Source organism: Scaptodrosophila lebanonensis, unplaced genomic scaffold (genome assembly GCF_003285725.1).
Source record: "Scaptodrosophila lebanonensis strain 11010-0011.00,11010-0021.00 unplaced genomic scaffold, SlebRS2 tig00000122-arrow-arrow-pilon, whole genome shotgun sequence".
NCBI lineage: Eukaryota > Metazoa > Arthropoda > Insecta > Diptera > Drosophilidae > Scaptodrosophila > Scaptodrosophila lebanonensis.
The window spans coordinates 1,439,386-1,461,348 of NW_022060580.1; the positions used below are offsets into that span (position 1 = coordinate 1,439,386).

The window sequence follows — 21,963 nt, forward strand, 5'->3', positions numbered from 1 at the left end:
TTATCCGTAAGGTCATAAAAAGGTATACTCTATATTGTATGTTCAGAAAGACACGGATAGATATACATAGGCATCCATACACTCACATAGACACAATTTCTATGTAAATGGGCAGTTATACACCCTTGATGTGAGTTCGAATACGAAGGGAGGTAAAATCGATCGAAATGTTTATTAAATTTTGTTTTAATTTTTATAATCATTCTACACATTTCCGAGAGTTTCCGAGAGACGTGTTTTTTATTGTGTGCTCCGGAAAAAAAAATTCAAAACAAAAAGTACTCTACTGTGTGCAAAATTTGCACACGTCGCAAATTTCGGACGCTGTCTCGTACGGTGTCGGCATATGAATAATAAAAAACAAGTAAAAAAGCTAAAGTCGGGTGTCCCGACTTTGAAATACTCTGTACATATGTTTACAATAATTATAGAAAAAAAAAATTATGAAAATAAAAAAAAATTTTGATCGATATTACCTCTCTCGGTATTCGAACTCACGTAAAGGGTTTATAATTGCACATTTACATAGCAATTGCCTCTGTGTAAGTGTATGTATGCCTATGCGCATCTATTCGTGTCTGTGTAAGCATTTTCGCAGTCAACCAAACAGCAACATCAACAACAGCCGCGGGCAGCGCTTGAGCAGCGCTTGAGCAGCGCTGCAGCAGCAAATATATTTATGGCTATAACTTCTCGTTAAATCGGTGTATCATAGTGAAACTTGGAATACGGACATATAATAACCAACTGGGGGTATTTACAAAATTTTCGAAATTCCAAGAATTACGGGAGTTACGATTTGCGGGGTAGAGGGGGGAGGGAGGGAAATTCCAAAATATACATTTTCTGCGTATTCACATAAGGCATGTGGGACTAAAATTTGGTGTTCCTAGGTCTTATAGTCTCCGAGATATAGGCGATTATACGAATGGAAAATCGGGAAAACCCCCATAGGGGGGAAGTGGGGGGGGAAAATCAAAAAAATAAAACAAACTCGTATAGAATACACACATAACGCATCTTTGTGCAAAATTTGGTGTCTCTATCTCTTATAGTCTCTGAGATCCAGGTGTTCATACGGACGGACAGACGGACAGACTGACAGACGGACAGACGGACAGACAGACAGACAGGGCTAGATCGACTCGTCTCGTCATGCTGATCAAGAATATATATACTTTGTGGGGTCTGCCACGCCTCCTTCTGCCTGTTACATTTTTCAGCTCCCGCAAACCTAATATACTTCTGTACATTTCATGTACAGAGTATAAAAACGTAAAGAGTAGAGCGATAAAACGGCACGCTCTGCCCATCGGGCTAAACATTACACCTTGCTCCCTGCAAGGGGGGAAATAAAAATAAATATCGACAACATACATTTGCAAATAAGTAATAAACAATGCCAAAAAGTGAAAAAATTTCTTTTGACTATCACCTTAGAAGTAAGCAGATTGATTACAAAGCAAGAGAGAACGCTACAGTCGAGCAAGCCCGACAGTAAAATAGCCTGTACTCCCCAAAAAAAAAAGAAAATTATTTTTAATTTAATATTTAATTTAATTTAATATATTTAAAAAAATTAAATTCTTTAAAAAAATTAAATTCTTAAAAAAAATTGAATTAATTAACTAAATTAAATAAAATTTATTTCATATATACATAGAAGACATGCTTCTGTACAGTTTCAACAGAATACATTTACATCATCGGGTCTATGCGTGTTTATATGCATGTATGTATGCAGCACAAAGTTGAACCAAAGCAGCAACAACAACAACAGCTGTGGGCAGAGCTGCAGGCCAGTAGGTGGCGCTATCTATATGTCGACTGGTGCGTTAGAATCTGCTATCTTTATCGATTGTCCAGTGAGAATTTCATGACATTTTATCGATTGGAAGTGAAGTTATTGCGTTTTAGGTGTCAGTATGTTTGTGTTATCGGTGCAAAAATGAGATTCGAACAAAGAGCCAACATTAAATTTTGTTTTAAAATTGGTAAAACTTTTACCGAAACGTTTCAATTGATGGAACAAGTTTCTGGCGATGATTGCCTATCCCGTAGCAGAGTGCACGAGTGGTTTCAACGTTTTCAAAGTGGTCGTGAGGACCGAAATGACGATCAACATGTGGGCCAATCAAAATTCGTGATCACCGAAAATTCATCGAAACTGTGGTGAATTCATCAAAAATCAGCCGAAATCATCATTGAAATTGAAGGAAATGGAATTGAACATCTCCAAAACATCGATTTATCGCATTTTGACTGAACATTTGGGCTTACGAAAGGTGTGTGCACGGTTTGTTCCGCACAAATTGACTGACGACCAAAAATTGCTCAGACAATCGACGCTTGTGACCGATTATTTGACCAAAAATCACATTTTAACCATTAACCACTCGCCGTATTCACCTGATATGGCACCGTGCGACTTCTATCTTTTCGGAAAAATGCATTTGCCCATGAAAGGAAAGCGTTATGCAGACTTAGAGGCCATTCAAAAGGTTTGCACTGGCTTACTGACGGCCATACCGGCCAACGAGCTAAAACAATCGTTCGACATGCTTTTGGATTGTGCAAAAAGCTGTATTGAAAGCAGAAGGAGACTATTTTGAATAAAATAAAATGATTTTGCCGAAAAAACCGTTTGGTCTGATTTTTTTTAAAAAGTCCTGTTTACTTTGGAACACACCTTGTACATACCGTGACAGGCTTTTGAGGCACCGTATTTTGCTTGCAAGAGGACTTCTTCCTGCCAGACCTTTGCGAAGACTAAAACGATTAGGTTTTTTCAAAACATTTAGAAATGCTAAGGCCACCACTTACTTATTAATCCTCACGCGGAAGTGCTCGAGGTTAGGCTATTTATATTTGCTAACATGTATTGTTAAGGTGCTAAACCTGTATGCACGGATTCAATGCTGATATTATATAACACAAAAAAATTATACACATATACTATATATAGAGTATTTCAAAGTCGGGACACCCAACTTTAGCTTCTCTACTTGGTTTTCCTTTTAATATAAACAAATTTTAAAAAAACCAATACCTAAGGCTATCATGTTATGAAAACATATATAATCGGTTGGTTAAATAGTTTGTTCATAACAGGAGAAACACATATTTCAAAAAGGAATACTGGTGATTTATAAGTTATTCATAGACGTATGTTACTTACCAAAAGCTTCTAAAATGGTGTTTGCTTCCAAAATTTGTTGCTGTTCCCATGTAGAAACATTAGAAGTAATGGCACACAAATATTGCAAAATAAATTTTGTAGATTCCGTTTTTCCAGCTCCCGATTCACCAGATATGACGCATGACTACAACATATTGTAAAAATTTAATTTTAAATTGTAGTAGCATATAACTAAAGTAAATATAATTCTATACTAATATTATAAAAAGGAAAATTTTGATTGTTTGAATTGAAAAGGCTCCGGAACTACTGAACCGATTTAAAGGATTCTATCCCCGGTTAACATAGGCTACATTATATTTGCAATAAAGATAGGGATCCCTACTAAAACGTTAATAATGTATCCCGAGGTGTAAAAAAATATTCTAAAAAAATTCCTGAACAAGATGCTGTTAGTTTTGAATCATCCGCAAAACATTGTGTCACTTTAAATATTACTGTAAATATTATTCAGGGTGATTTACGATATAATTTATGTCAGGGTAAGTACTAGCTGATTATAACTATCCAAACAGCTTATAATTAAAAACATATAATTTTTCTACCCTGTACCCGTAGGGTAAAAAGGGTATATTAGGTTTGTGCAAAGTATGTAACATGCAGAAGGAAGCATCTCCGACCCCATAAATTATATATATTCTGAATTAGCATAACGAGAGAAATCGATCTAGACATGTCCGTCCGTCCATCTGTCGGTCCGTTTGTCCGTCTGTCCGTCCGTCTGGATGAACGCAAGTATCTCAGGAAGCTGGAACAACAAAAGTTGGTATCTAGATTCTCCTAGGTCCGAGACAGAACGGGTTTATTTTATTTTTTTTTTTAAATTTTCCTCCGCTACAGAATTCAGTTGGAATTAAATCATTTCAAAAACCAATAGCTCGAGTGTTTATACTTGTACGCATCTCAATAGTTTTTCGTTTCGATTTTTGACATCTTGGAAAATCCCCCTAGATTTTTCATTGGCGCCCGAGTAGGGACATCGTTCATGTGTCGCTTTTTTGAAAGCGCGGTTACGCGGAAAGTGAATTTTTCGGTTTATTTCGGCATTTGCATAAAGCGCTTAAATTGCTCGAGCTTTTGGTTTGGTCTCTGGAGTGCATACTTTGGAAGACAGCTACTGGATCCATGAGACGACCCGTTGCTGAATTATTAAAAGGAAAGTGCCTATGAACCGTTCGCCAGACTCACAAGTATTAAGTGCCAAAAATTTAAAAGCCCTCGAGCATAGCCACAAAGCTATTGATTTGTAACCCCCACCAATAAAAAATAAAACATTGGCGGAGAATTATTCAATTATTCAAAAATTTGCATGCACAATCATTTCATATATATATTTGCAAATAAATAAGTACATAGTAACTAAACAGCCGTTTGAGGCGAGAAACATACAAACATAATTGGGTTCTTGGCTCTTGCGTTGCTTATCTTGTTTCTCACGCCTAGCACCAACTAAGTGTAGCATTGTTGTTGTTTGTACATAGCGACCGTCTTCTACATACTTATACATTTACACAGCTTCTTGGTAGAATCGCACAGTCGCGGCAATAATAATAGTCAATATGGAAGCTGGAAAGGTCGACAGCAAGCTAGTGAAGTGCATCCAAAAGTTGGATAGGGTTATGGCTGATAATCAACGCATTAAATCGTCATTTGAAGACCAAACTATTTCGTTCGACAAAACTCAGTTAGAATGTCGTTCAGAATTTCTGCGCGATTACATTTCGAAAGCGATGACTGTTCAATCAGACATAGATGTGCTCGACCCCAGCAATGATGGAAAGGAAATTTTGGAAGACTTATGTGTCAGCACAAAGGCTTCGTATTTAAAAGGGTTAAAGCCAACTAAGCAGCTTGCACCAAGCGCTCATGACTGATCTTCAATGATGGCCCAACAGCATCGCAGTCAGCTTCCGAAGATGCGCTTGCCCAGGTTTAGCGGCAAACATTCAGAATTTAGAAACTTCATAAGTCTTTTTGAAAGCTTCGTCCACAACGATGTGTCGCTGACACATGTGGAAAAATGCAGCCATTTGGTTTCATGTTTGTCAGATGAGACCCTCGTGCTGTCAAAGTATCATTGATACCTTTTGGGCTGTTTATTCTTCCTTATTGTTGATAGGGAGTAAATATTGCGAATACATTTCTAATACACCTAGTATTATCGAAAGTGAACCATACCACAAAATCGCTCTACGAAGAGCAGCTTAATTATAATGAATTGCCGTCCTGGTCAGCTTGCTATGATAAGCTAAATCGATGCTATCAATACCTTGCAGCAGAAGAATCAACTAAAGTCAAGGTCAAACAGCGACCAGAGGCACCTAGAAGTAGCACCAAATCTTCATTTTCATGTGCTACACGTTCACAAAAGTCAGAACCGAAATGTTCGTACTGCAAGGCAGTACGCCTTCCTGTGCTACAACGGTTTGGTTTTGTTAAGGCACAAAAAATGTGCATTAATTGCCTAAGAAAGGATAATTTGGTGGCCAAATGCAAAGAGTCCAAATTTCGTATATGCTCACAGTCACACCACAGCCTTCTGCATAGATTTGATGTGGACAATTCGACGTCCAGCCCACCACAGGAGTTATCCTACGAAGCCTATGTCAGCCATGTTTCGAGCACTGAGCAAGTGATACTTGCTACAGCCGTTGTCAAAATAAAGGATAGCTTAGGTCGATTTCGACAGCTCCACCAGGTCATGTCGTGCCTGCGAAGCAGTAGAAAGTACCTTCCAACACTGACTTAGCAGATCCAGAATTTTACAAACCAGTCAAGGTCGATTTATTGCTTGGAGCCGAGACGTTTTTCGAGCTTCTTTGTATTGGACAAATAAAGCTAAGTCCAGACACTCCAGATCTTCAGAAAACTTTGCTGGACTGGATCGTTTCGGCAAATACAACCACGACAGTGTGGGCGGGTCAGTGGCGTGCAACATCGCCACTCAAATCGAGCCATGTTCTCTCGACTCGCTAGTTGAGCGCTTTTGGGAATTAGAACAAGTAGCAGAACAGTCGAAGGCTGCCCGCTATACAGCTGAACAATTGGCATGTGAGCGAAAGTTTAAAAAATCAATATGTTGACTAACGTCCGATTTCAAGTCGCTCTTCCGTTTAAACGAAATCCCAACGAAATTTACCACGATTTTATGAAGGAGTATCGTGACCTTGGTCATATGACGCTTCTCAAAATTCCTCCCCCAGAACAACATTACTACATTCCTCACCAATGTGTTCTGCGGCCTGATAGTAGTACAACCAAACTGCGCGTCGTTTTCGATGCGTCAAGCAAAACTTCGACGTCGTTTTCACTCAACGAAACTTTAATGGTCGGTCCTACTATTCAGAGGGAGCTTTATGCGACACTTATCGCTTTTCGGTTGCATAAATATGCCATTTCTGCTGACATTTCAAAAATGTACAGACAAGTGGAAGTGGCGTAAGGTGACCGCAATTTTCAATTGGTCTTGTGGCGCGAAAATCCTGCCCAAGAAATAGATACAAATAGATTGAACACTGTAACCTATGGTACAGCGCCTGCACTGTTCTTGAAGGTTTCACTTTGGCCAAGTGGTCGTCAAACCACCCACACCTTTTTGCACAAACTCAACAAGAAAAGGCTGATAGAACTGACTCTGTCAAAACACTTGGAATGATTTGGGCTCATCATGGTGATATATTTCATTACCATTTGGAAGACAGCTTTAGCTCGTTTGCCCAACAAAACGCAATATTTTGTCCGTGACGTCACGGTTATTCGATCCGCTGGGGTTTTTGGCGTAAAAAGCTATATTGGGATGAAGCTATCCCAATGAACCCGCACACTGATTGGAACAATATCAAGAGCACGTTAAACGAGCTCGGTTTCAGTGTCTTGCTTTGTTTGTTTAAGCAACTTTCAGACGTTGCAAATCCACGGTTTTGCTGATGATTTTTTTTTTCTAACTAGCAGGTCGCTCTATATTGGCTCAAAAGGGATTCTGCTACCTTGAATACATTTGTTGCAAATAGTTCCAGAAGTTCAAGTTTGGTCAGATCAGATAATTTGGCGCCATATACCAACGGATGTGAATCCCGCCGATTTAGTGTATCGCGGCGCTAACATTGACGAACTTATGGATTCGTGTTGGTTCACTGGTCCCAAATTCCTTTTTAACACGCTTTTATTAGCTTTACCTCTATGTATGTATGTAACGAATTTTTTCAGCGTAATTTTTACCAATTTCCAGAAGTCTGATCAGCTTGAAAATTCGCACAGGGGTCAAGGACTGATTAATTCATCCAAATCGGTTAATTCTAAGAAAAGTAATTAGCGAAACAACTTTACTACGCCCACAAGTCGCAGCATCCGATTTGCGTCAAACTGTCCACAACAGGATTGATTGCTGAAATGCAATCAAATCTTATGATCGAACTAGAATGAGCCAGCGTTCTATTTTGCTTCAAGTACCAGCCTTGATTGGTTTTTCGCAGGTTTTACCCGAGTATGTCTCGAGTATTGCGTGGGTTTTACCCGAGTAAAAACAAGTAAAAAAGCTAAAGTCGGGTGTCCCGACTTTGAAATACTCTGTACATATGTTTAGAATAATTATAGAAATTAAAAAGTAAGAAAATTAAAAAAAAAAAAAATTTGATCGATTTTACCTCTTTTGGTATTCGAACTCACGTAAAGGGTGTATAATTGCACATATACAAAGCAATTGCGTCTATGTGAGTGTATGTATGTTTATGCGCGTCTATTTGTGTCTGTGTAAGCATTTTCGTAGTCAACAAAACAGCAACACCAACAACAGCCGCGGGCAGCGCTGCAGCAGCAAATATATTTATGGCTATAACTTCTTGTTAAATCGGTCTATCATAGTGAAACTTGGCATACGGACATATAATAACTAACTGAAGGCATTTGCAAAATTTGCGTCCGAAACCTAATATACTCTTGTACATTTGATGTCCAGAGTATAAAAAGGAACTCAAATATATTAAAGTAAACAAATTAATATACATTAAAATATCATAACTATTTTTATTTAAATAAAAACGACCTTCCATGTTTCCTGTCAAATTGCGAGATTCACATGTACGCAGATGATGTCCAGTTATATGTTAGTCGTCCGTTAAATAGAATAATATAATGTGTTAGTGTCTGTAATGACGATCTGTTCAAAATCAGTGAATGGGCGAGAATTAATGGTCTTTAGTTATATCCGAAAAAATCTAAATGCCTGGTATTATATAAAAAGAAAATTAACTCACTAAATCTAGAGAAATTGAAACTAAGCAATGAGCATATCGATTACGTAAAGAAGGCAAATAATTTAGGGATAACCATCAATGAGACTCTATCCTGGCATAATCACGTTAATAATGCAGTAGGTAGAACTTATAGTGCACTAAGGCATCTCTCTTTGACGCAGAATTTTCTCCCAGGCAAACTCAAGCTTCTTATTGCAAAGTCATACCTGATACCCTCATTATTTTATGGGGTTGAGTTATTTGGAAATTGGGATGCCGCAAGCCAGAATAAATTAAAAGTCGCCTTCAACAGCATTGCGCGATATGTCTATAACATTAAACGAAGAGAATCTATAACGACATACGCTAACAAAATTTTAAACCTGACTCTTCACTCGTGGATAAATCTTAGGACTCTAATTTTCTTGCATAGAACCATTAATCGTAAAGAACCGAACTATCTGTATAACAAAATCACATTTAATTCATCAAGAAGAACCAATAATATAGTTTGCGAAAGATATAGATTATCCAGTTCAGAAAAGCACTTTTTCATCTTTGCTGTTCGTCTGTGGAACGAGCTACCACATAACTTAAAAATAATCAGCAATGAAACGCATTTTAGAACTAGGATTGAAGCACACTTCCAAGAGTATAACTAATTGAAAAAATCAAAAAGCACTAAACCTATACTATACATTTATACTCATTAGGCAACTCTTTTGTACTAATTTAATGATAACGGTAAGAGCAAAAGAAAAATCACCTTAAATATATGTATTAATAATAATGAAAAAACAGGAAAAACCGAAAGAAAACAAGCCTTAAATTTATGTATTAATAATATTAATCTTATAAAATAGGTTAAGTAGGTTATAAACATCACTATTCATTTTATCTAAGAAAATTGCATACTTTGTGACTAGTACATTAATTTATAAGAAATCTTCTTGTCGTACTAGGAATTAATAAACAAACAAATACAATAAGCGCTGCCCGATTCAGTCTGCGCACAGGCTTTCCCCAATGCGGAAGTTGAAAAAAAAAAAAGGAAAGTATTTCTTTTCGCAAAAAGTTTTGTTGGATTAAAATTAATTAATTAATTTTTATTAATAATTAAAATTAATTAATTAAATTAAATTAGAATACGTGTTTATGTTCAGTTTTAACAGCATACATTTACATCACGTACCTATGCGTGTTTATATGCGTGTATGTATGCAGCACAAAGTTGAACCAAAGCAGCAACAACAACAACAGCTGCGGGCAGCGCTGCCGACAGAGCTGCAGGCAGAGCATGAGCAGCGCATGAGCAGTGCATGAGCACCGATTTTACTTATGGCTATAACTTTCTTCAGAATTGACCTATCATGATGAAATTTGGCACACGGACACATTAGTACTAACTGGATGTACCTACCATATGCCAACAAGGAGACACAACATTCATTGATGTACTGAACGCCTTGAGGATTGGAGAATTGACATCTCAGCATCTTACAATACTTCTAGTAAAAGTTTCGATAGATGCTAACAATGAATTCTCAATTGATAACGCATTAAGAATCTACACAACGAATGATCAAGTAGCTAAGCATAATGAAAAAGTTCTTCAGTATTTTGAGAAAAAAGGGACAAATATTTTTACAATAAAAGGACAAGATCAACTTATTGATGCTACACGAAATTTAGGTGATAAGAATGTGGACTCTGTTATACCTAATGATATTAACAAAACGGGTGGTCTTCCTAAAGTATTGAAAATTTTCGTGGGAGCTAAAGTAATGTTGAGATCGAACATTGACGTGGCAAAAGGTTTAGTAAATGGTAATATGGGTATAATCACTGAAATTATTTGGCCACATTTTCGTCGTGATCAAGTTTATGATTCAGACATACCAGCAGACCGTATTGACTTTGGTCAAGATGGTATACATCTAATTAGACCAATATCTATACAGTTTCCAGCAAAATATAGCTATGGTACCGCTGAAAGACGAATGCTGCCATTAATCCTGAGTTGGCATCCACCGTACACAAAGCTGTACGGCAGATCATGCAGTTATTTATCTGGTCTCGATCCGGTCAGGCTTATGTAGCTCTGAGTCACAGAAGATCACGCAATGGTATTCGAATAGAAGAACTTGATTGCTCGAAGCTAACGGGAAAAGTTCCATGTAATAGTGATGCATTAGATGAAATGGAAATGTTACGTAAATATGAATGAAATTAATTTTGATTTATTGTCAAACATAAGACAAGGCTCTTTACTATATTTATATAATTACTTTTAACATATTTTTGAGACTAAAAATTAAGAAAATAAATTATAGTTTAAAAAACTAAAAAAAAAACAAGTAAAAAAGCTAAAGTCGGGTGTCCCGACTTTGAAATACTCTGTACATATGTTTACAATAATTATAGAAAATAAAAAAAAATTAAGAAAATAAAAAAAAAATTTGATCGATTTTACCTCTCTCGGTATTCGAACTCACGTAAAGGGTGTATAATTGCATATTTACATAGCAATTGCGTCTGTGTGAGTGTATGTATGCCTATGCGCATCTATTCGTGTCTGTGTAAGCATTTTCGCAGTCAACCAAACAGCAACATCAACAACAGCCGCGGGCAGCGCTTGAGCAGCGCTTGAGCAGCGCTGCAGCAGCAAATATATTTATGGCTATAACTTCTTGGTAAATCGGTCTATCATAGTGAAACTTGGCATACGGACACATAATAACCAACTGGGGGTATTTGCAAAATTTTAGTTCGAAATTCCAAGAATTACGGGAGTTAGAGAAAATCGCATTTGCGGGGGAGAGGGGGGAGGGAGGGAAATTCCAAAATATACATTTTCTGCGTATTCACACAAGGCATCTTGGACTAAAATTTGGTGTTCCTAGGTCTTATAGTCTCCGAGATATAGGGGATTATACGAATGGAAAATCGGGAAAACCCCCATAGGGGGGAAGTGGGGGGGAAAATCAAAAAAATAAAACAAACTCGTATAGAATACACACATAACGCATCTTTGTGCAAAATTTGGTGTCTCTATCTCTTATAGTCTCTGAGATCCAGGTGTTCATACGGACGGACAGACGGACAGACGGACAGACAGACAGACAGGGCTAGATCGACTCGTCTTGTCACGCTGATCAATAATATATATACTTTGTGGGGTCTGCCACGCCTCCTTCTGCCTGTTACATTTTTCAGCTCCCGCAAACCTAATATACTCTTGTACATTTCATGTACAGAGTATAAAAAGCGTGGGGTGCTTGATAGTAAATGTTATTAAAGTAAATGTGAAATTATTTCAGTAGGAGCTGTTTATAATATTAAAGTCATAAAGTCATTGTGAAAATATAATAAATAGCACCTCACGCTTTCTTTTTACTATAATTGAATTATTTTATTAATAATTAAATTTTTATTTTAATCTTATTCCAAATTAATTAGTCGTAATTGATTTTTGGAATTTTCTATTTCTGTAACATAAGCTCTGGATACTTAAAAATTATTTTCTACTTTTTAGTTCAGTTTTTTAAACTATAATTTATTAAAACAAAGATAGCTGGCCACGACTGCATCGATTTGAAATATCTTCAGAAATTCAGTCATCTGAGGACAAAAAGTTGGCGGCAGCGCACACAGTTGTTGCACCAGAGCTGAATGTATTATACGCTTTAATTGACCGTACATCATCGTACACCACACTCATTAGAATCATCGCGTACGTACTTCGATTTCCATTTAAACAAAATCGCAGTAGTACGCTTGTACTATCAGCAAATGAGCTGAAACTGGAATTTTGAAAATTTGTTGAAATTGTCCAAGCCGTAGAGCTCCCCACAATCATTGCGAAGCTTAATAAAAGCGAGATCCTGTCTCCAGTATACCAGCCACTTAATCCGTTTGGGCACAAATTCGAGGATAGTAAGGTGCATTTTCAAATTATACGGGTCGGCGGTAGATTATTACACGGTTCCATTCCGTATTCGCGGTTGACCGCCGATTAAAACTTATATGGCTGTGTTTGTATGTTTTCCGTTGAAAGCTGTTCATTTGGAATTAGTAGTGGACTTGTCGACTGATGCTTTTCTTCGGTTCGTCGGACGACGCGGACTTCTAAAAGCAGTGTACAGCGACAACGCAACCAAATTCGTCGGAGGCCGTGGGAAGCAGCGGTGAAAGCCGCAAATCATCGGTTGCTGCGAGACGCTGGAAACGTCAATCTTAGGCAGGAGGAGCTCACCACGCACATGGTAGAAGTGGAGGCGCTTCTAAATTCAGGGCCGATCACTCCACTAACCAGCGACCCAAACAACGGAGAAGCCTTAACGCCAGGTCATTTCCTGGTAGGGCAGGCTCTAACCACGCCGCCGCAAGAATCACCTTCAGGAGGTCACAGGAGGAGCGGCAGCTTCGCACATTTGAAGAGGTGGCGACTGCTGTCAGAGCTCAAGCAGCGGTTCTGGCAAGCTTAGTCGAGGGACTACCTGCACAGTCTGCAGCAGCGAATACAATGGCAGCAAGGAGCCCCCAACTTGGAAGTGGGTTCCATCGTGACGAGAAGGAGCGTGTGGTCGAAATTCGAACTCTTACCGCGTGCCAATCCATAAGCTGAATCTAGCGCCCCCTATGTCGACTGGTGCGTTGGAATCTGCTATCTTTATTGATTGCCCAGTGAGAATTTCATGACATTTCATCGATTGGAAGTGAAGTTATTGCGTTTTAAGTGTATGTTTGTGTTATCGGTGCGAAAATGAGCTTCGAACAAAGAGCCAACATTACATTTTTATACTCTGTACATTCCCCCCCCCCCTCCCCACTTCCCCCCTATGAGGGTTTTCCCGATTTTCCATTCGTATAATCGCCTATATCTAAGAGACTATAAGACCTACGGACACCAAATGTGTATTTGGAATTTCCCTCCCTCCCCACCCCTCCTCCATAAATCGCGATTTTCTCTAACTCCCGTAATTCTTGGAAATTAGAACTAAAATTTAGTAAGTACCCCCAGTTAGTAATTATGTGCCCGTACGTTCATCATGATAGACCGATTTAACAAGAAGTTATAGCCATAAATAGGGATAGTTTTTCGTTTGAATTTGACTTAATTGCATTATCAGGGACGTGGTTAAATCCTACTATAATAACTTTATAATCTATAGACGGGATAGACCTGCTCGCCGTGGTGGTGGTGTACTGATTGCAGTTAAATCCACCATCCAGTCGGAAATTGTCCACGTTAATGTGCCGGACGACCTGGAATTTATTTGCGTTAAGACAACATCTCCTTCTCGAGCGCTATATATCACCTGCTCCTATATTCCTCCTTCTTCTGATATTCAAGTTTATATGCTCCATATCACTTGTATCAGAGAAGTATGTTCCCGCCTGCGTGATAATGACTTGGTGGTTATGGTGGGGGACTTTAATTTGCCAAACATTTCTTGGTCATTCTTTAATGATTCCCCTCACCTTATTCCTTCGTCACCGAATGACTTTTTAGATTGCCTTCTTGAACTCTCTTTTGTTCAAATTAATCCTATATACAATCACCTTCATAGATATCTCGGTGTTTGTTAATGATGTTAATAATGCTGTTGTTTCTAGATCTTCTCCTTTAACACTGCCTGAAGATATCTATCATCCAACTCTAGAAATTAGTCTTCCCTTTTCTAGATATAGTGCAGGGTCTTCTGAGTGCAACATGCCTCGCAAATGCTTTCGTAATTGTGATTTTGTTATGCTTAACAGTTTGATTTTAAATACTAACTGGTCTTTCTTATATAGCTCCACTGATATAGATGTTGCTTCAAAATTTTTTTATGACACCATGTATTCCACCTTCGATGTCTGTGTTCCCAATAGCGTCGCATCATCTTCTACTCTTAAACCTCCATGGTTTACGCGTAGACTTTCTAACTTAAAAAACATTAAATCGAGATGTTTTAAAAAGTTCAAAGAGTCTGGCTTATCTGATGACTTCTCCAAATATTCTATTGCAAAATCTAATTTTATTCTGTTAAACTCCCTGTGTTACACAAATTACCTCGAGCGTTGCAAACTCCAATTTAAACATGACCCTAAGAAGTTCTACAACTTCGTAAATTCTAAACGGAAATCTTCGACTTTGCCATCGTCATTTTTTCTTGCGAATGACAATTCTGTTTATGATTCTGCAAGTGCTGAATTATTTGCAAAGTTTTTCCAGTCGACATACTCCTCCGAGTCTTTTAACGGCAATTCTTACCCATTCTGCATTATGCCTTCAAATTTCACTTTTGCTCCAATAATTACAGATTCTTGTATTTTGTCTAATATACAATCTGTAAAAGCTTCATTCTCTCCTGGGCCTGACAACATTCCTAGTTGTGTGCTCAAAGAGTGTAGTACCTCCCTCTGCAAGCCGTTGCTTAAGCTTTTTAATCTGTCCCTTGAGAACGAAATCTTTCCTGCTTTTTGGAAAGAATCGTTTATTATACCACTCCACAAAAAGGGTTGTAAGTCAGTGAATCACGACCTTCTCCTCTTAAAGCTATCTCGTATGGGATTTCCGTCAAACTCTTTGAATTGGATTTCCTCATACTTAAAAAATAGGACACAGAAGGTACTACTCAGGTCGAATATTTCTAAACCTGTTATCGTAACTTCGGGCGTACCTCAAGGTAGTCATCTCGGCCCCCTATTATTCACTCTATTTATTAATGATCTTCCGTCTATCCTGCTGCACTCCCGTATACTAATGTATGCCGATGATGTAAAGCTTATTTTTTCGTATAAAGATCCTCTTTATCAGTCTCGTCTGCAGTATGATCTTAACTGTTTTCAACGGTGGTGCTTGGTCAACTACCTGCACCTTAACTGTTCTAAATGCAAGTTTATGACTTTTCACCGGTCCAGACCACATCTAGATACTTATGCGATTGACAATTGACAATTGAAGATCTTGGAGTTATTTTTGATTCCAAATTGAATTTCAATCTTCACATCTCCACTATCGTTAACAAAGCTAATGGTGTTCTTGGTTTTATTAAACGATGGTCTAGAGAATTTAACGATCCCTATACTACCAAGCTACTTTACAGTTCTCTAGTACGACCAATGCTAGAATACTGCTCATGTGTTTGGTGTCCTCAGTATAAACTGCATCAGGATCGCATTGAGTCAGTCCAGAAACAATTTCTTCTTTTTGCTCTTCGTGGTCTTAACTGGGATCCTAATCTGCGATTACCTTCCTACTCCAGTAGGCTTCTCCTTATTAACCTGCCCTCTTTGGCTCCCCGTAGGGTAGTTCTTGGTGTTCTGTTCCTCCTTGATTGTTGGAGATGTTGATTCCTCTATGCTTTTAGGTCGTATTAATTTTTCTGTTCCTTCCAGGCCAACAAGGAACATTCTGCCTCTTCTACTTAACAGATGCACTAGTGATTACGCCATGCACAACCCTTTTCGAATATTATGCTCTAATTATAATTCTTCTTACTTTTTAATCTCAAGTGAGCTCTCTCTCCCCTCACTAAAAGCTTATATTTTCAGCTACCTCCGGCAGAATCACTGATCACCACTGCTGTGAGTAGGGGCATAGCTTGCCGGACTGGCTAATAAATTTTCCCCCAACGGGTCAGTGATTCTCCACCTTTAGCTTTTAATTATATTTTATCTCTTATTATTTAAGTTTTTTTTTTTCTTTCTTTTACCTTCTATTGCTATTTTTTCATCTCCATTCCTTTTTTTTGTTAGGTCTAATAACTTATCTGACTACCCTCTGCTGCGAATCGGGGCATAGCTGGCCGTTTGGCAAATAAAATTCCCCCACCGTGTCGGATTCGTTATTAGATATTTGTGTCATTTTTATAGGCTTTTTATTCCTATAGCTTTATTATAGCCTGTACCCAAAGGGTGAAAGGCTATACTAGTTTTGTGCGCATGTGTGTAACACACAGAAGGAGGCGGGGCAGACCCCACAAAGTATATATATTCTTGATCAGGATGAGAAGCCGAGTCGACATAGCCATGTCCGTCCGTCCGTCTGTCCGTTTGTCCGTATGAACGCAAGGATCTCAGAAAGTATAAGAGCTAGAATAACCAAACTTGGTTTCCATATTCTCCTAAGACCGAGTACGAGTTTGAGTTTTTTTTCGATGCACCCTCCCACTCCCCCGCAATTCGTGTTTTTTCTTATAACTTCCGTAATTCACGGAATTTTGAAATCCATTTTGGTAGGTACATCCAGTTAGTACTATTGTGTCCGTGTGCCAAATTTCATCATGATAGGTCAATTCTGAAGAAAGTTATAGCCATAAGTAAAATCGCTGCTCATGCGCTGCCTGCAGCTCTGTCGGCAGCGCTGCCCGCAGCTGTTGTTGTTGTTGCTGCTTTGGTTCAACTTTGTGCTGCATACATACACGCATATAAACACGCATAGGTACGTGATGTAAATGTATGCTGTTAAAACTGAACATAAACATGTATTCTAATTTAATTTAATTAATTAATTAATTCATTCATTTTTTTTAATAATTTAATTTTTTTTTTTTAATTTTTCTTCTTTGTGGAGAGTACAGGCTATTTTACTGTCGGGCTTGCTCGACTGTAGCGTTCTATCTTGTTTTAGTTTAAGTTCTCTTTTGTATTGATTTTTTGTTTTCTTTTTCTTTTACATCGACTGCATTGTTTGTCGATTAAATAAATAAATAAAAAAATAAATATATTTGCTGCTGCAGCGCTGCTCAAGCGCTGCCCAAGCGCTGCCCGCGGTTGTTGTTGATGTTGCTGTTTGGAAAAGTTATTAGCAACACAAATTGACGCCAGTACAACCCCCCCAAACTGCAGCAACAAGTTCGCTCTTCTTCTTCCTCTTTTTGCTGCTGCTATGGGCGCATATAACTCAGTGACGGAAGTTTACCTGGGTACAGGGTATTACACTGTCGGGCTTGCTCGACTGTAGCGTTCTCTCTTGTTTTTTATTCTCTTAGCTTTTTTACTTGTTTTGTTTTAAAATTGGTAAAACTTTTACCGAAACGTTTCAATTGATGGAACAAGTTTATGGCGATGATTGCCTATCCCGTAGCAGAGTGCACGAGTGGTTTCAACGTTTTCAAAGTGGTCGTGAGGACATAAATAACGGGCCATCACCGAAAATTCCATCGAAACTGTGCGTGAATTCATCAAAAATCAGACGAAATTATCATTGAAATTGATGGAAATGGAATTGAAAATCTCCAAAACATCGGTTTATAGCATTTTGACCGAACATTTGGGCTTACGAAAGGTGTGTGCACGGTTTGTTCCGCACAAATTGACTGACGACCAAAACTTGCTCCAGCATTCGAAGGACATCATTAAAGAGGTCAAAACGGACAAAAACTTCCTTTACGATATTGTGACTGGTGACGAAACGTGGTGTTTCCAATATGATCCCGTAACGAAATGCCAGAGTGCTGAATGGAAGGCACCGGAGCCGAAACCCAAAAAATCGTCCATGGAGAAGTCTAAAGTGAAGACAATGCTGATTTGTTTTTATGATTCCAAGGGTATTGTCCACAAAGAATTTGTTCCACCCGGACAAAACGTTAATGCGGTATTCTACCTTGGAGTTTTGAAGCGTTTGGTGCGCCGTATTCGGCCTGAATATCGCGAAGATGATATATTCCATGTACACTCGCACAAAACTAATATACCCTTTTACCCTTTGGGTACAGGGTATAAAAATAAGTCTTAACAATTCGAAACCGTTTAGTTGCTCACCAAGACGCTTATCATATATGGAAAAAGATAAATTACAACAGTTACTAGATGGATACTTAAAAAAGGATTTTTTAGACGAAGTGATTCCGAATATGCTTCACCCATCGATTTAGTAAAAAAGAAAACGGGTATCTTGCGATTGTGTATAAATTTTAGAAAACTAAACAAAATTACACTGAAAGGTATTTATCCCTTACCACTGATAGATGACCTGTTAGAAAAATTGGTAAATAAAACGGTGTCAACGAAGAAACAGTCAAATACACTTCCTTTGTCACACTATTAGGCCAGTACGAATAGTTAAGAATGCCGTTTGGCCTTAAAAATGCACCTTCTGTATTTCAACGATTTGTTGGCAATATGATTAGAGAAAACAAAGTCGTCGTATACATGGACGATATTTTGATACAAAAATATTATGATAAATAAATATGATGACAAAAATATTACCGAACAGTTAGATACCCTAAAAGAAGTTTATAAACGGTTAGTTGAAAACAAACTTGAGCTTCGAATGGACCAATGCGAGCTCTTGCAACCAAGTGTCAAATACTTAGGCTTTCTAATAACAAAAGACGGAGTACAGGCCAATAATAAAGGAGTCCAGGCCATTCAAAATTTTCCAACGCCAACAAACGTAAACGCGGTACAAAGCTTTTTGGGCCTTTGTTCATATTTCAGAAGGCTTATAAAAGATTTTTCTACCGTTGCTAAGCCTTTATACGATATTCTAAAGAAAGATAGACTTTTCCGATTTGGCCACAATGAAATCAATTGTTTTAAATTGTTGAAAGAGAAATTGACACAAGCACCAGTTCTATCAGTATACAATTACAAACACGAAACAGAACTACATTGCGATGCCAATACTCTAGGATTTGGCGCCGTACTAATGCTAAAGAAAGAATAGAAAAAATTGCACCCAATTTTCTATTTTTCCAATAGAACAAAAGATGTCGAATCAAAATACCACAGCTTTGAATTAGAAACTTTAGCAGTTGTTTATGCTTTACGAAGATTCAGAGTTTATCTACAGAGCAAAGATTTTAAAATTGTTACAGATTGCAATTCCTTAGCACTTAGACTAAATAAGATTGACCTTAATCCTAACATTGCCAGGTGGGCCCTTGAGTTTCATGATTATACTTATGAACTAGTCCATAGACCTGGTACACGTATGCAGCACGTTGATGCTCTAAGCAGGTGTACAAACATAATGACAATTGAAACAAATAGCTTCGAGGACAATCTAGTTATATGTCAGGCAAAAGATAGTAAGCTGAAAGAAATTAGACAATTGTTAGAAAAAACAGAACATAAATTATATGAGATGCGCAAACGAATAATATATAACAAGTAAAAAAGCTAAAGTAGGGTGTCCCGACTTTGAAATACTCTGTACATATGTTTACAATAATTATAGAAAATAAAAAGAAATAAGAAAATTTAAAAAAATTGGATCGATTTTACCTCTCTCGGTATTCGAACTCACGTAAAGGGTTTACATAGCAATTGCGTCTGTGTGAGTATATGTATGCCTATGCGCATCTATTCGTGTCTGTGTAAGCATTTTCGCAGTCAACTAAACAGCAACATCAACAACAGCCGCGGGCAGCAGCAAAAATATTTATGGCTATAACTTCTAGTTAAATCGGTCTATATGACGTAAAGGGTGTATAATTGCACATATACAAAGCAATTGCGTCTATGTGAGTGTATGTATAAGCATGTTTGCAGTCAACCAAACACAACAAAATAAATGGCGAAATTTAGCGTAAGCAGACGTGTCTCTCAGTCGCTCCGGAAAATTCAAAAGAACTTCAAATAGCAAATGCTAATTTCACATCTTTTAAACACAGTGTAATAAATAAATAGTGTAATAATAAATATGAGCGCAAGGATCTCAGTAAGTACAAGAGCTAGGATAACCAAAATTGGTATCAAGGTTCCTATAAGCCCTAGGCAGATCGAGTTTGTTTATTTTTTCTGATACACCCCCCCACTCCCCCGCAATTCGTGTTTTTTCTTATAACTTCCGTAATTCACGGAATTTTGAAATCCATTTTGGTAGGTACATCCAGTTAGTACTATTGTGTCCGTGTGCCAAATTTCATAATGATAAGTCAATTCTGAAGAAAGTTATAGCCATAAGTAAAATCGCTGCTCATGCGCTGCCTGCAGCTCTGTCGGCAGCGCTGCCCGCAGCTGTTGTTGTTGTTGCTGCTTTGGTTCAACTTTGTGCTGCATACATACACGCATATAAACACGCATAGGTACGTGATGTAAATGTATGCTGTTAAAACTGAACATAAACATGTATTCTAATTTAATTTAATTAATTAATTAATTCATTAATTTTTTTTAAATTGTAATTTTTAAAAAAATTTTTTTTTTTTGTGGAGAGTACAGGGTATTTTACTGTCGGGCTTGCTCGACTGTAGCGTTCTCTCTTGTTTATTTATAAAGCGTGGAGTCCCTCAGGGGTCTGTCTTAGGACCACTATTGTTCTCAATTTATGTCAATGATCTTCCATGTTGTGTGTCTAATTCCGAGTTACACATGTATGAGTTACACATATGCAGATGTATGTTAGTCGTCCGTTATGTAGAATAGATGAATGTATTCGTGTCTGCAATGATGATCTCTACAAAATCAGTAAATGGACTAGTATTAACGGATTGGAGGTTAACCCTAAAAAATCAAAATGCTTAGTAATATATAAAAAAATTAACACACTCAATCTTGAGCAAGTACGACTTAACAACGAGCACATTGAGTACGTAGAGCAGGCAATAAACCTAAGCATAACTATAAATCAATCGTTATCTTGTTGCGACCATGTAAATAAGGCAGTTGGAAAACTTTATAGCGCACTAAAGAGTCTGTCTTTAACGCAGAACTTTCTACCTGTACAACTAAAGCTAATTATTGCCAAGACATGTCTAATACCCTTGCTATTTTATGGGATTGAAATTTTCGGAAACTGCGATGCTGTAAGCCAAAACAAAATAAAAGTAGCTTTTAATAGCATAGCCCGGTATATTTCAACATACAAAGAAGAGATTCAATAACGACGTACGCCAACAAAATATATAATACTAGCAGGTATTGCCCGTCTTAACCCGGCTCAATATAATGTTTCCAATTGTATTTATTTTGTGTGTGCATAACCTACCCATATGTTTTCACCTTATAAGTTACCAATAGCAGGCATTTAAGGTATTTAAATGAACATTTTCTGTTATTGACAAAAAATTGTTCAGTAGTCCGTTACATTTTTGTTCTTGCCAAACTATTTCGTTAAACGAACATGACCACTATAACTAATATTTTTTAAAGCTCGTTTTCCCCCTTTGGAGCTAGAATTTTCTAAAAGCCTTTCTTAGTGTGCTCCTACACTATGATGAATACTATGAAAGGATACTTGAGTCCAAATTTCATCTTTTACCGTTTGGGCTGTGCGTTGATCACCAATTAGTCAATTAGTCACTGTTTTATATATAGAGATAACGCAACGTTTTAAGATAGACTATGTGCAAAAAAGGGGAATAATTATAAGGGTATATCCTAATTTTAAATTCACATTTGAGCCTTTTCGTGCCATATTGAGTCAATACGGTCACGCACAACCTCGGAATATGAAACACGGCACTCGTGTCAATGCCGTGCAGCGATGAGCCACGATCAAAAAGCACTGGCAATTCTCATCTCAATTTGCTAGAGTAAAACTTTCGATAGTTGAAGCCACCGACACCATCAAAATATCGAAGTTTGAATGCA

The 21,963-nt window shown here is 37.7% G+C and overlaps 1 protein-coding gene across 1 annotated transcript in view; it reads right to left on the reverse strand.

Annotated features, from left to right (window-relative positions):
* The window catches only part of LOC115628647 (unconventional myosin heavy chain 6), a 665,426-nt gene that overhangs the window by 476,999 nt on the left and 166,464 nt on the right, over positions 1–21,963 (reverse strand). Inside the window, exon 5 of the mRNA XM_030524816.1 lies at positions 3,179–3,323. Within this exon, the coding sequence (XP_030380676.1) occupies positions 3,179–3,323 (145 nt within the window). The remainder of the gene's footprint in view (positions 1–3,178; positions 3,324–21,963) is intronic.